Source organism: Cibotium barometz, chromosome 61 (assembly GCF_041138505.1).
Source record: "Cibotium barometz isolate CiBa-2024 chromosome 61, ASM4113850v1, whole genome shotgun sequence".
Classification (NCBI taxonomy): Eukaryota; Viridiplantae; Streptophyta; class Polypodiopsida; order Cyatheales; family Cibotiaceae; genus Cibotium; species Cibotium barometz.
In genome coordinates, this window is record NC_141106.1 from 36,191,019 (window position 1) to 36,206,430 (window position 15,412).

At 42.0% G+C, this 15,412-nt stretch overlaps 1 protein-coding gene across 2 annotated transcripts in view; it reads right to left on the minus strand.

Annotated features, from left to right (window-relative positions):
- Nucleotides 1-7,574, minus strand: part of LOC147604846 (TATA box-binding protein-associated factor RNA polymerase I subunit B-like) — a 36,612-nt gene extending 29,038 nt beyond the window's left edge. For both annotated transcript variants that reach the window (XM_086794742.1, XM_086794741.1), the window contains exons 1-3: nucleotides 6,971-7,574; nucleotides 6,040-6,829; nucleotides 5,790-5,920 (exon numbers count right to left, since the gene is read on the minus strand). In XM_086794742.1, the coding sequence (XP_086650868.1) occupies nucleotides 5,790-5,920; nucleotides 6,040-6,829; nucleotides 6,971-7,312 (1,263 nt within the window). In that variant the 5' untranslated portion in view covers nucleotides 7,313-7,574. The remainder of the gene's footprint in view (nucleotides 1-5,789; nucleotides 5,921-6,039; nucleotides 6,830-6,970) is intronic.
- Nucleotides 7,575-15,412: the final 7,838 nt, after the last annotated feature.

Sequence of the window (15,412 nt, forward strand, 5' to 3'; positions counted from 1 at the left end):
AATGCCTGACTCCCTGCAAATGTGCAAACACTGCACCCAAGATGTGCAAACACTGCACCCAGAGCACACAAAGTGCTCACAAATGTTCTCCCAAGCTTTATCTCCCACTGCGGAAGCAAGAATGCAACTTTTCTCCCACTTTTTGTGATGAAAACACCAAAATCTGGTTGCTGCAGATTTTGGACAGCACCTTAAATGTGCTCTTTTGCCCTTCCAAAGTACTGTACAGCAGTACCAAGTGCTCACCAATGATGTACCAAACCTGTACCGGCAATTTCAGCAGCTGAATTTGAACCTTTTGATCACTCAAAACAATGTACAGCCATGCCAAAACATGCACAAAGCTGTGCAAAATCTGTACCAGCAGGTACAGTAGCAATAAATGCTCTCCTGGCTGTCCAAATGAGTGAAAATCAGATTTTTACAGTCTCGAACACTGCATAAAACAGTTCCGAACAGAAATTGGGCAAAAGCCCCTTGACTGCAAGCTGATTTCTGAGGATTCAAGGCATAAATGTCTTGCCTGCTGCTTTGCCAAGCTCAACAAGCATACAAACTTGAAAAGCCCCTTGATTTGAGATCAATTTCTGATCATACATGGTACATTGACGCACGTAAAGGCATCCAGAGTGTTCACGATGCTTCCCCCTGGCCACATATACATCAAATACATGAAAGCCCCTTGATTTACAGGCACATTGAGTGCTTGTAAGGCATCAGCACATTAACCACAGCATCAAATGCGATTGCCTGCATGCAAATCAACCAAATCGGCACAAAAGCCCCTTGATTTGCACTGCAATTTGCTGCAATTTGCTGCAATTTTGCCCAAATGTGCAATTTTTCACATCATACAGCATGTATGAGTGCTTAATTGCACAATTACATCAAAAGCCCCAAATTTCGACATCCAATTTCCTGCAAATTGATCCTGATTTGACCAATTTCCTGCAAATTGATCCTGATTTGACCAATTTCCTGCAAATTTATCCTGATTGTGACCAATGTCACCCAATTTTGCCAATTTTGCTCAAAAATTGAGCAATTGGGCACCTGTACCTGCTCAATTGCTTGATTTGACAAGGAAAATCCAAAATTGAAGCAAAATACCTTTGATTTCTGATTTCTGTTGCAATTTGCAGGCTAAATTTTTGTTGTTGGAGGAAAAGGGGTAATGATGATGCTGCTTCTGTTCTGTGCAGGTAAAGGATCCTCAGGCAAACTACAGAAGACTGAGCCAATGGAGGGCTCCTGTTTGCAGACGGTGATGAAGCTGTTGTGGAGAAGTGTACCAGTTGATGGGGAGAGTCGCCAGCTAGAAGACTAGAAGGAAGGCGGCAGAGAGGGGGCGGCGAATTGGAGAGTCCTGCTCCGCCAGCTTTGCCTGGTTCGCTCGTTGATGAGCGCCTGGAATTGCCCGCTTATGCTGCCTTGGCTTTCGCTTTGCTTGGCCGTGCGTCTTCTACACGCATGAAGTCGACAGCGCCTGATAGCTATACGCTATCTTCTCCTCCTTCGCCTGCGACTGTGCGCTTCGCTCACGAGTATTGACGCCTGCTTACGTGTCCGCTTGGGTATGGACACTCGCCTGACTAACTGCGACTCGCTGATGAATCAACTCCCGCCAGCTGGTCTTTCGCGTTCGCCGAGTAGCAGCGCTACAGCATCACGTATTGATACCAGTATAGTGCTATCGCCTGCAACTTCTACGTGACAGAGCTGCCACCTCTCGCGACTACCTGTGCCCGTTGGCTGGCTAATGATGATTCTGCTAGGTTGCTGTAGGCGCCTGATTACTCCGCCTGCCTGCAAGCCTGCAACTGGCTTCCTGCTCTGATACCAGTAGATGGGGAGTAACCTGTAATTAGGGTTTAGAGTTCATTCATGGGAGACATACACAGAGAAGCAAGGGAGAGAGAGTTGTGGGGATAAGTCAACTCATGAAAAGCATGAGTGTGTGACTCCCCTATCACACATGTATATTGCACTAGTACACATAGTGCACTTAGTACATTAAAAGTACTAAGTGTACTATGTACTATAACTTATGGGCTTGTACACACTATAAGGGTGGGCATAACGCCTTTACCCCAACACTTTATGTCCATAATCTCGTCCTCATGCAGCCGACAGCACTCCTCTGCTCCCGACAGCCTCCAACACCAGCCGACAGTCCTTCTTCATGCCTTTGCTCCAATCCGTACACTGCCAAATAGCACTTTGTGCTCCATGTCCTAGTTCTAATACTGTTTATCTGGCTGCCTATTCTGGATCAGCGTCTGAAGATTGTCCATGGCATTGACCATGCACATGACACTGAGTTGCTGAGGAGATTGCTTGTGGAGCTTTCTTGGTACCTGTTTCTTCAGTCTTTCATCTTTGATCGAGGACGGCATCTCTAGCTTCTTGGAGTTCACTCAGCATCCGGTGCTGAGAGGGGCTGTTAGACATCATCCCCTTCTTGCTGGCTTCCTATTTGGTGTCCTATTTTAGCCTCTAGGGCTGACCATGTTAGCTTGAGGGGTTGGTCACCCCTCACATATATTTTCTCCATTTTATGGAGTCTTGGGTATTTTTCCCAGTCGTGGAGGTTTTTTATCATCAGTCAGCTGCCTACTCATGGGCATATATATAGCTGGCTTGCCTCCCTCATTCCTCACTGCTTGCTTAGCATTGTTTGCTGCAGTCCCTCACATACGAGGTTTTCTCCCTCTTGCTCGGGACATGTATTCCTTTTGGTGATGATTTAGAGAGTAGGTTCTCACCTGTGTTTCCTCTCCATCACTCTCTCTCTCTCTCTCTCTCTCTCTCTCTCTCTCTCTCTCTCCCCTGTGTTTCCACTTTCCCTTCTTCCGCTGCACATTCTATCACTCCACGCCTACAAGCATCAGCTTTGGGGTATGGGTTGGACCTCATAGGCTGTGCCTAGGTTGCTGGCACACTTCTCTTGGCCTCCGTGCTCCTCGTGGGGTGTGTCGAGATGCCCTTGTCACGTGCATCCCGCACTTTGATGCCATGTGGACATATCTGTCCAACATGTGCAAGACTTAGAGTGGTAACTCGCCTTTTGTGAGCCCTACAAATCAACCAAGGATCCACTGTAAAGCATCATGGTTAGGTGTACAAGTCCCATACATGGTGATGGTCATGTGTGCATGTCCCACACAAGAAGTCAATGCATGTCCCGCACACTCTCTAACCCTCTGGAATGACGTAAAGGTGTACCAGGTATTTATTAGGCTTCCAGCCGGATGCATGAGCATTCTCGTGCTATACATCATCAAGAACAAAGGTGCTGAAAATTGTTTATCAAAGTATAATCTTCATCTGAGGCTTCCAGATGTTACAATGGTATCAGAGCTTTCCCTTTCAGTGAAGAGATTCAGCCAAGCAAAAAAACAAAACAAAAAATCGCTTGTGTGGTTGGGTTAGAGACGCCGGAGTGTGGTTCCTATCTTTTGAAGAACGGTTGGTTTTCAACCTCCAGAACGCGACCGGACAAGTCTCCCACACATAGTGGATGGTTTGTTTGCAGGCAAGAAGAACCTTGACCACTCCCACTATGGTGACCTCCGACAATAAGAGAGAACAACATATCCAAGAAGAGGCTTTCACTTCTACAGCAATGGCATCAAGGCCCAAGGGGCACTCATTATGTGAGAGAGAGACTCATGCAAGCGACAACAACTTCATCTATTGGACAATGCAGCAAACATCTTCACAAAGGGCCTTCCTAGAGACAAGCTTTTCGCAAAGCTTTAAGCTTGATATAATTTGTGATCTGATGTGACTCTATATTTCCATTACAAGGGGGATTGTGATAGATATGTTACTAGAAATGTATATTAGGCATTAGTATTAGTTTGGTGATATTTCCCCTACCAATAAGTGTCACATATAGACTATGGTTTGCAGTTTATAACATGACTGTTGGATCAGATGCCACGTGCCATCATAATATAAAATCTTGATGCTAGTTCAGGCTGTAACCTTATAGGTCCTTAGTTTGATGTAATGGCACTTTTCTTATCAAGAGATAGTCGTGGGTTTGTGTGGCCATCTGTGTATGTGTGCTTCTTTTATTCTGCCTCTCCCAAATGACCTAATCCAACATAGTGGACCAAAAGGAGGGGCAATAAAGGATGCCTATCTAAAGTGCCTTAAGGGCAAGCCTTTTGAGGCTACCTATGCCAACCCTAGCCCTTTGGATGCCAATATATGGGCTGACCACAGGAATAAGAGATCATCTTGATAGCCATCATTCTTCTCAGCCAAAGAAGCTTGTGGAATTGTACTCTCAGCATCAAGGGCAAGCAAGAGAGGAAAACACACCATAGCAAGAGGGAGACCAAGTCAGGCTTGTGCACAAGGGCCTTCAGCCCGATAATGCACATAGTCATCAACATCATTAAAACGCAGCCATACAGGTGCTGCAGGTTACCGCATCATAGGCGGCCAGAACACCAGCATAATGCACCACAGAGCGCCCTTCTAGGGGTGTTTCAGAGGTGCAGACAAGGGCGGCTACAGGGCAACCAAATGCATGGCTCCAGGGCACCCAAATCAGCCGCAACTTGAGCTCCAATTCTGTCCCAAAAGTTCCGAGTCCAGTGCAGTCCAGCAGACAGCACTTTCAGTCATTGTACCTTTTCATTCCCTTGCATTAAATCAAACAAATACACTGGCCGGCCAGTGGTAGAAGCTCTTGAGAGGGTAGTTGTGACCCTATACCATGTCCTTGGATATCTTTTAAACCCTAATCTCTGTGCATATTCAGTTTTCAGCAAGTGTGATTGCATCGCTAATCTTATCTGTGAAGCACTTCCACATAGGTGCATGTCGTTTCCTCTAGGCATTCCTCTTCCAGCACTTTACGATTCTCCCCACAAAACAGTCGACACTCCTAACTTCTTTCTCTTCTCTCTTACACTCTCTAACTAACTCTATATCATCAATTCCTAAATTCTCCCAAGCACTCTCACTGTCCAGACTCAGCCAGAACCAGCAGCAAATCAGGAGCATCTTCAGGCCCAGCATTTCAGCAGTGGTTTTGGGGAAAATCAAAAAATTTGTGCTGCATCCTCCCCGGCTTGATATCTTGAGTGGCCGTGTGTGTGGAGCTGTCAATATCTGTACCTAATGTTATCCCCGTACTCCCTGGCCAACCTTGTCACACTCCTAGCCTGAGCACGCTGTTCCTCCTTGCGTACCCAAACATTCATCCCAAATGCTCCAAAGTTGTAGTGCACGCATGTGAAATTATCTCATAAGGATTTGTCACTTGTCTTTACCTCTTTCCTGTAAATCCATGTTCCTCCATATGGGAGCTCAGCATCCAGCAGAGTTGCCCACTTCTCAAGCACCGTGACATGTGAATTAGGTATGGATGCATTTAACAATGTGTATTCAACTGTGCAATCTCCTCAAGGACTCAAATCAAACATCTCTAGAGTTTGGCAGTTAGCATCACCAGTCTAATTTTCTTCAAAGAGACTCCCCTGGACTAGCTCAGCCTACAATTGTTACTGTATGTAGTACTGAAAGCCATTGTGGCAGATGGTTTTTATAAGAGCATTTCCTTTACTATTTGCTTAGCATAAGATGCAATCGTATGCTTAAAAGCAATCATAAGATGCAATCGTATGCTTAAAAGCAATCATAAGATGCAATCATATGCTTAAAAGCACCTCCAGTGCTGTACTCAAATGGCATGCATAGCCGGATATTTTTTTATCTTTTAATGAATAAATAAACCTTGGGCTAATGCATAGAACAAATTCCTGTCATACCTTCTTGGGCGGCTGCTCGTAGAGTCTCCACAATCGCTCACACATGTTCTCATCTTCACCTTCTACTTTTAAACCAGAGAAAACCACATCTTGACAGTACTTCAGATAGGGGGGCAGATCTTTCTCGTAATCTGCATGGTATGCAACAATGTTATTTAAGCAAGTGCTTGCTTTGCCAAAGCTGGTTCACTCTAACATTCCCAAAGTTACTAGCTATTTCCTTCATAAGAGAGCCCAAGACTTGGCTCACCAAAAGGTTGATCATTCTGGTCTTGCCATGACTTCTCTAGTTTCTCCAACAGATGCTTAGCACTCCACGCATCATCTATTTCATCATTTGCCTCTAAAGAATCATGACAAGTTTTTTGTGCTGCTTCTTTAATAGGACTGTGTATGCCATGGTGTGGGTCCTCAATCATAAGGGTATCCTGCGAACCAAACTCATGTGCACCACCCTTCTGTGTTGCATTTTTCCCTTTGGATGCAGTTGCAAGTTTTGCTTGGTCAACGTGCATTTTCCTGTCAGAAGAAGACCCAACTCCTTCACCAGATCCCATCACAGGTTTTTCCCAGTACCATCGACCATCAATCTTATATAGTACTTTTAGAGCAACCATTACCATTGCCATGACATATACGCGCGATGGAAGGGCCTGAACCTCGTCAGAAAGCCAGAGCCCCGAAGGAGTGTACCAGTTGTAAAATCGACCGATGTACACGGACAACTTCTCCACAGGGAGGTTCAACTGCTTCAAAAGGCAACAAGATATGGTATGAAAGTTTACAGGAGGAAGACAAAGACCTATGCGCTTTGCAATCAATGCTGCCATGAACTCCAGTTTCCTTGCACCTATCACGTCAGCTGGCTTAAACATGACTCTAGCTTCAATTGGCCAAGCAATGCCAGCTTTCTTCTTCTCAACTTGGCAGAATGCAGCAAGGTAGGGTAAGCTGCCTTCCAAGGCCCATTTGACTATGTCGGTAGGAAGGATGGGTTCTCGAGTGATGTGACATGCCAGGTAGACAAGAACCTCCGACATCTGCATGCAAAAGATGCAATGCAATGGGATGCCTAATGAGTCAGGTCTACATGTAAAAGTGATAGAATGCAAAGGGAGCCATGTGTTCATTAGGCATCTAAGTTAGAAATCAAACAAAAGGGAAATGCATGGAAAGAGGACCTTCTTCTTTTTCATCCATTTCTTGCTGTTTCTTCTTCTGCCGCTTCCTTCTTCTCTGCTCCTTTCTGGCCTCTTCCACTTGGATCGCCTCTTTGGCCCAATCTTTCTCAAAGACATGAGTGAAGGCGACGAAGCGCAACCAGACAGGGCCAACAACGCTGAATACAAGGGGGCTGACCTGGAACTTCTGTACGACAGCCTCGCATTGCATTTGGAGAATCTCCTGCAGCCCCTCAATGTACAGCTTGCGGACTGTGGCAGCATCATCGTCCATAGTCTCCATGGGATCCTGGGGCTCATGGACTGGGGCTCCTCGGCCCCATCTAACCTCGAGTTTCCCATGGCCTGGCATCATCAGCGTATCCTAAGTGATGGTGGCCAAAGAGGCCGGCCTGAAAAGACCTCCTGCAGCGGCGGCGGCGGCGGCAGTGCGTTGCGTTCGCCTGCTGTAGCCTGCTAGCGCCTCGAAGTCCAGTAATTGCTCTTGGAACTGCTGGGACTGAGAACCACATGCAGAGCAATAGAAGAACCCATCCTCCCCTCCATGAAGGTCATCTCCGCCACATATGCTGCAAAGCCCGAATAGAGTTGCCATACCAGCATATCCTCGATTGATTCCCCTCTTTTCATACATAGACCTGATCATTAATTAATTAATCTAGTTTATCGATAATTAACTATTTAATTAATCAACTTCATTTATTTTTCAAGGTTTATCTTTTCTTTTCCAAAAAGAAGACTTCTATTAAAAACTAGAATAAAATCATAAAAAAGGGAGATCTCAAACCAAAAGGTAGGGAGATCTCACCCAAAATCGGGGGCACTATGTTGTCATGAAGCCCTGTAGGAGAAGAAAATACCATCGTTCCACTCTCTCATAAATTTGTTGTGCATTACTCGTGCATCTCTAGAAGATCTAGAAGATCCATGTATGCTTGTCTAGGCGGCCAAAGGAGAGTGAATGATGTCGCTCCATATGTTGCAAATACATTTGTGGGTGTCATAAACCTGAATTCCCTCAAGGCTTCTGAGTATCTGGCCTTTTAGATATGCCACGTTGTGATACTACCCAGGTAGTGTCAATACTTAGTGAAGGTGGTGTGTATCATGACTAGGGGATATTTTGAGCTAAATATAAACAACCATACGAAACCTGAATTCCCTCGAGGCCTCTGAGTATCTGACCTTTTAGATATGCCACGTTGTGATACTACCCAGGTAGTGTCAATACTTAGCGAAGGTGGTGTGTATCATGACTAGGGGATATTTTGAGCTAAATATAAACAACCATACGAAACTTCATATCACCAAGACGATGCAACCAATACTCCCACGCATGCATGGATTCACCCACGTGCGCGTAAAGCAAGCTACGATCGCCCGGATTTAGAAAGGTGTCCCAATCTAAACCTATCTAGGATAATTCATAAAACTGGGAAATGTGGGAATATTGTTCCATGGATTAACTCCAATCTATACATAATAGAAAACATATGAATGTACATTCCATGAATTAACTCCTCATAATAACATGCCCCAGAGGTGACAAGCAATTGTCCTCAATTTTCACAATATTATAAATAATCATCATGGGCTAGTATCCCTTTAAGAAGATATCAACAATGGACAGGCAGCGAGGGCATGATCAGGTAACCATTGAGAATCTTAGATGGAGTGTCCTTTATACTTGACCAAATATCAATGATAAACATTATCTTTTGTTGTTGTTGTCTAATTGAGTGATGAAAAAAAAAGAAGTTAATAATACAAAAATATATTTAATAAAGAAATGACATAGTATTATAAATTAGTTTGTTGCTAGAGTGATGTGCGAATAGAAAGTTAGAGCAAAAAGTTATCATTTCTTATAGGTTATGCGTGACAAATAAGGTCGTGATCCTACAGTCATATAAAGACATGTGTTTCCATTATGAAAAAGATATTTCCAAGAGGTAAGAGGGACTAAAGGAAACGTAGGTGAGAGAGAAAGTGTTCATGATATATGGTGGTATCATCTTCAATTCTATACCCAATAATAATTATATTTTCTTCCATGAGTTGACAAAACTGAATATTAGGCAGGAATATGCGCTGGGCTAAAGATACCCAGATTATATGTGCTCCTCTACACTCCAATAAGATACATTATCTGAAATGGAGTTGGGCATCTAGGACAAGAGGGATCTACATCAAAAATAGATCTCCACTACAACCCACCGTGTAGAAACAGCCATAAGAAGTAGGATACATGGCTCCTCTTGTAAGGGTGCCAGAGCCTCTGCCATAATCTCTTCTAAATGGGGGGGGGAATGTCTCTTGTCTCCCAATGAGGCCTAAGAATAAAAACTCTCTGGGTGCTAGAGCCTCTACCATAATCGCCTCTGAATGGGGGGTATAATGTCTTATGCCTCCTAATGAGGCCTAAGAGTGGGAACTCTTTGGGTCTATTCAAGCATGCAAAACCTAGCATGACACATTGTGTAGTGGAAGAAAGGTATACTCCTCATAGGGTTAGTTGCTGCATCACACCATTCCCACTCATCACAAAGGTTCCAAAGATATCATCCACCACCATATAGAGTGGGAGCTCTTTGGTTCCATTCAAGCATGCACAACCTAGCGTTACACATTGTATAGCAAAAGAAAGGTATACTCCTCACACAAGGTTAGTTGCTACATCACACCATTCCCACTCATCATAAGGATCCCAAAGATATCATCCACCACCATATAGCCATCACTATGGAAGGGTCAGTATACCAATGCTTCTTCCTGCAGTGACCCACTATTCTCATTAGACCAATCACAAAGCATGATCACTTGTACATCACATCTCTCCATCCACCATTTATAAAAATGGATGGAATAGAAAGAAGTTCCTCCTCTCGTATCCCATCACTTAATTAAAGGGGCATGCCTATCCCATAAAAAAGCCCCAACCATAAGTGGCAATACTCATCTAAGAATGTACTAGAGTGACTATATCGATCTATGCAATCTGTGGTGACTCCCTCTAAGATGATGGGTGGATGCCTCTCTCTAATCATCTAGAAGACTTTTTAAGTTCTTCTAGTCTACTATCGCTACACATCTGTCATCTCGTTGTGTATCTCTCCCAACCTCGCCACACATATGTCATGTTGCACTAAGGGGTCTATCAACTTTGATAATGTCATTCTCCACATACTGGGCTACATGTCAGCCTCGTCTAGTGAGCTAGGGGGATGATGTAAAAATATATGCATACTATCCCAAGCCCACAAATGATAGAAGAAACTAGTGGTGGGGAGGCTTGGGGAGGGGGGGTAACCTACCTCTTATAAAAAAAAAGGTGTGTTGTGCCTCCTTCACTCTCAAGGACACATCTAAGAGTATAGCACATGAAGGAATCCTTCCACAACTCTAAGGAGGAATTCTCTAACCACTAGCTTGCAAAACAAAAGCTTTGCATTGGATCTCTCAACGATCTCAATGATGTTCCATCCCAATTCATGCTTGGGGAGGATAATAATTTCCCAAGGATCTTTGGTATTTAATATGCCATCAAGCCTTGACCACAAGGAGTTGTGGATCACCCTCACCAACCTAATTGTCTAATGCATCCATAGTTATAGCACCAAAAAGAAGTGGCATACCAATATATAGACCTCTAGGTCAATGATGTTCAATCTCGCTTCATGCTTGGGAAGCATATTAGTTTCCCAAGAACCTATGGCCCTAGTAGCTAATGTGTTATCGAGGCTTGACCATAAGAAGTTGCTGATCAACTATCTAATGTATCCACAGCCATAGCACCAATAAGAAGTGACTTACAGAATTAAGGCAAGCAACACATGGTGCTCTAGTAAATTGAGGCAAGCAACACATGGTCCTCTAGATACCAAATTGAGCTTCTTGCTCCAACAAAGAAGCTTTTTCTTTATGCTAATGGGCAGAGGGGAAAAATGTTGACGTGAAGTGAGCAAAGGGGCAAACTGTTGATGTCTATCCTAGCCTAGCATCCAAGATATCTGTGAAGTGAGCAGAGGGGCAAACTGCTAATGTCTATCATGACCTAGCATCCAAGATATTTGGCAATGCACCCTCTCTCATTCCACATGAAGCTAACATTTGTGCCGTAATCAATCCTCTTGAGCGAAGGCCTTGCCCCAAAATCTAATAAACTTATTCAATTTATAAAAGCCCTACTACTAAATTCTTCTAAGGCAGTGCCAAAAGAGTAAAGACATGAGTATTAGGATGCCTCAAGAAACCATTATATTGTTTGCCAACTTAGAGTCCAGAAGCTCCTCCTCCATATGTAAAAGGTAATCTCAATTCCGGTACTCCAACATCCAAGCGAAGGAAAATGCTCATAGTTTTTGCAAACAATGAGATACATAAAGGGGAACTAAGGGGCAACCCTGAGGTTCCAAAGGAAGCGGCTATATAGTCTTCTGATGTAGTGGCTGATGATAGAGTTTTTATAGTAGAAGGTTGAGACCCTTAGTAGGCATGAACTAATGGCAGTGCAGCATTGCCCAAGATATATTGTTGTTTGGAATTTAGATGTTCAAAATTTCCATTAAAAAAATCCCATCTAAAAAAATGCTTTGATTTGGTTTTGATTTGGTTTTAATTACTTGTTCTGGCATTAAAAAAAGGGATGATAGAGCTTTATAATGGTGTTTTTACCACCTGACTGCAAAAGTAGATAAATAGTGGAGTCTTGCAATAGCCTAACAAACTTGTTGTGAGCAATAGCACAACTATAGCAGAGAGAGGAGAATGTCGATAGTTGGGGGAGAGGTGGCCATAGCTTCACCAGGGGTTCTACATCTAGGCGACTTCCATGGGCTAGGTCTAGGGAGGGAGTCCTCCAAAGTTCTTGCAATTATGGACCGATAAAGGGGGTACTCTTTGGTTAACAAGGGGTTATGAGCGCTCAAATAATAACAAAGGTGTTCCTAGTTGTGAATCAACTATCTATTTCAGCAAACCATAGCACAACAATGGAGGCAAAGGGGGGAACAATGGCAAATATTGATATAGTCTTAGGATCTAGTAGCTTTGGTGTTGCAGTGAAGCCTCTAAAGATGACAATAAAGACTAAAGGTCAAACTGTGCCTGGTGTTTTAGTGGATGGAGGATTGGATGTCAGTGTTTTCTCCAAAGCAATGTCTCAAACTTTAGGGACTATAAATATGCATCTGGCATATGTAGTCAAAATGGCTTGGACTTTAGGGAGTATACATATATACAGTCAAAATGGTGTATCAGTGGAGGGTTAGACTGCTTGGAATTGTCCACAGTCAAGAAATTAGTGTGGCTAGCTATGAATTTCTAGTGATTTTGTGGTTTTACAGATGAAGAAAATTGATGGCACATATCCGATGCTCTTGGTTTGCTCGCCATTGTGGTTGTGGCATGCCAAGGTAAGTTATAACTCATGTATACAAGAGAACACTAACAAGAAGTAGGATCTTTCAGAACGTAAAACGGCATTACGAATACATTTTTAAGCCAAGCGAAATTGACTTTATCATCAAGCTTTGAGGTTATATATATCATTGGTGAGCCTTCATATGGAAAAAGAATAAATTTTCATTAAGTCAGCTATTACCCTTCATGTTTCACAAGCTGCCTCCTCAAAGATTTCTATATGTTGAATTAGGCCTCTATCACCCAGACATCTTTGCATGGACTTTGCAATACGATTAGGCCTCTATCACCCAGACATCTTTGCATGGACTTTGCAATACGATTTCGCTTCATCTATGGGATGTTCCCAGTTCCCTAGAAACCCCCCTTCCTATTTGAGTAGCTATTCTCAATAGATCAGTTTTGTAACTATGGCAAGTTATGGGATTTTGGTCATGGAAGACCCTGGCTGTATTGGTTCTCTAATCCTGAGTCTCATAGAGTTAAATACCACCCTTCCTCATCCTCTAGCCTTTCCTTGGTCAGGCATGTATTAAGATACGAGTCACAAATTAGGCATAATAGGAGTGTAATAACCCATTGGTTCTTTGATGGCATCAAGCTTTCTCATGATTTTGTGATAGCATTGTTTACATGTGTGAGAGGAACTCTAGTTGAGATAATAGATTATTGATGTCTTATTTTAAGTACAGTTGGGTTCCTTTATTATATCAATATCAAGTACAATTGGGTTCTTTTATTATGGCAATATTAAGTACAATTGGGTTCTTCTATTATGTCTTACTTTAAGTATAATAGCATTGTTTACATGTGTGAGAGGAACTCTAGTTGAGATAATAGATTATTGATGTCTTATTTTAAGTACAGTTGGGTTCCTTTATTATATCAATATCAAGTACAATTGGGTTCTTTTATTATGGCAATATTAAGTACAATTGGGTTCTTCTATTATGTCTTACTTTAAGTATAATTGGGTTCTTCTATTATGTCTTACTTTAAGTACAGTTGGGTTCTTCTATTATGTCTTACTTTAAGTGCAGTTGGGTTCTTCTATTATGTCTTACTTTAAGTGCAGTTGGGTTCTTCTATTATGTCTTACTTTAAGTGCAGTTGGGTTCTTCTATTATGTCTTACTTTAAGTGCAGTTGGGTTCTTTTATTATGTCAATATTAAGTTCTACAATGTCAGGTTGAGTAGCTGTCTCAACCCTCCTTTGAGCCTTCTAAAATTAGCTCACTTTCATCAAGGGCTTGAGCAAGATCTTAGGCTTGTGTAGTCCCATCTTCTCAAGGCTTAAGCTAGAACTCAATTGATTCTAGAGCTCAAAGTCTCATTATTTCTCCACTTAACATTGGCTCTTCATACGTATAAGCCTTGCTTTCTACAATTAGGATGTGTATTTGTAGTTGTGCCTCTCTAATTTCTTTCTCTACTTTTATTTCTAATAGCATTAGAAACATATCTCCGAATCTCTGGGAGTGAACTTTGGCCATTTCAAGTTACTTGCTATTTTAGATATGCATATGTAGATGAGTGTTTTTCCTATCCAAATTTTCTAGATTAAGTCTCCTAATAATGAATTATCCAAATTTTCTTTCAATGAGATTGAATTAAAAAAACATTTTTAATGATTGTAAATGATTTCTTAAAAAAAGACACCAAAAATTTACTCTTTCATGAAGTGAATATGTAGTAATAGAACATGTAAATATATGTAAAAATCAAAGATTTTTCTTTCCTTAAGGTTTTCCAAGTACTTACAAAACTAAACAACAAGCATAAAACACAAAAACATACATTATTCTCTTCTTTTACCTCAATACATTTAATCTTATTCACTTTTTTTGGGAACAATGAAGTAAATATATTAACTATCAAAAGTCAGACCATCAACATATATCACACCCACACCCGACTTTCTCACAACCTCTATTATTCCACATCCACACTATTCTACTCCTTTTTTATCTCATTTAGAATTTTACAAAGGAAATCCCAACTATCATCTTCACATAAAAAACTGGATTGATCCCAAGAAATCTAATATCCCATTAGTAAACAAGCCTCCATCATAGCCTCAGTAGTATAGCCCCGGGGAGATTGTTTTTCTAGCAGCCCTTCGTGTTTAGAACACACCTTAATAGTAGGTCTTGTACCAACCGGGTTCTCAATAAAAGCCACAAAAGTATGATCCACTTGCTTTTCCTTATCTTCTCAATCCAGCATCTCACTTGCAGCTAGCAAGTCCACATTAGGGAAGAATCCCAAGTATGCATGAAGCTCAGCTAATATAAAGGGGACATAATTATGAGATATTCCTCTGTAAGTTCTAAATCAGCACATCTAGCTCCACAAACTAGATTTTATTTACGTTATAGATAGACCAACACATGCAAATACATTTATACATTAGCTTAGAATCCTGCAGGTAGTAGTCGTGTACAAGTAGTCTTCAAAAACACTATGTCATTTATGCTGGTCCAAATTTCCCATAAGGTTCAAGCTCTAATAATGTTAAAAACCAATCCACTGCATTTATCATTCATTGCCCATTTCCCAAGAAGCCAATCCTCCCAAAAAATTTGCATATTTAATCCCTCCTGTATATCCACCTAGTCATTTTACCCCAAGTGCTCCTAAGGTAGGGCAGTCCCAAAATAGGTGCTTACCACTTTCCAGAGAAGATCTGCATCTAGGGCATACACCACTAGCCATGTTTCTTTTATGCAGCTTATACCCAATAGGAAGTGCCCACATACAGACCTTCCGCAAAAAACCTGGATTTTTCTGGGCATCTAAGAGTTCCATATCACATGCCATCTCTTTTACATTACATATTGAATTCCCAGATACTCTCCCTCCACCATCCCAAACCATAAGGCTCGGATTCTCTTTCTTGCTATTTGCAAAGCATTTTGCAGAAATCAGAGCATGTAATTTTCAGAGAGGAGCAACTAAAAACAATTTGTCTATCCAAGTTAAGTTCCCGCATCTCCCTCTAGCAAAAACCTCAGTCAGTTC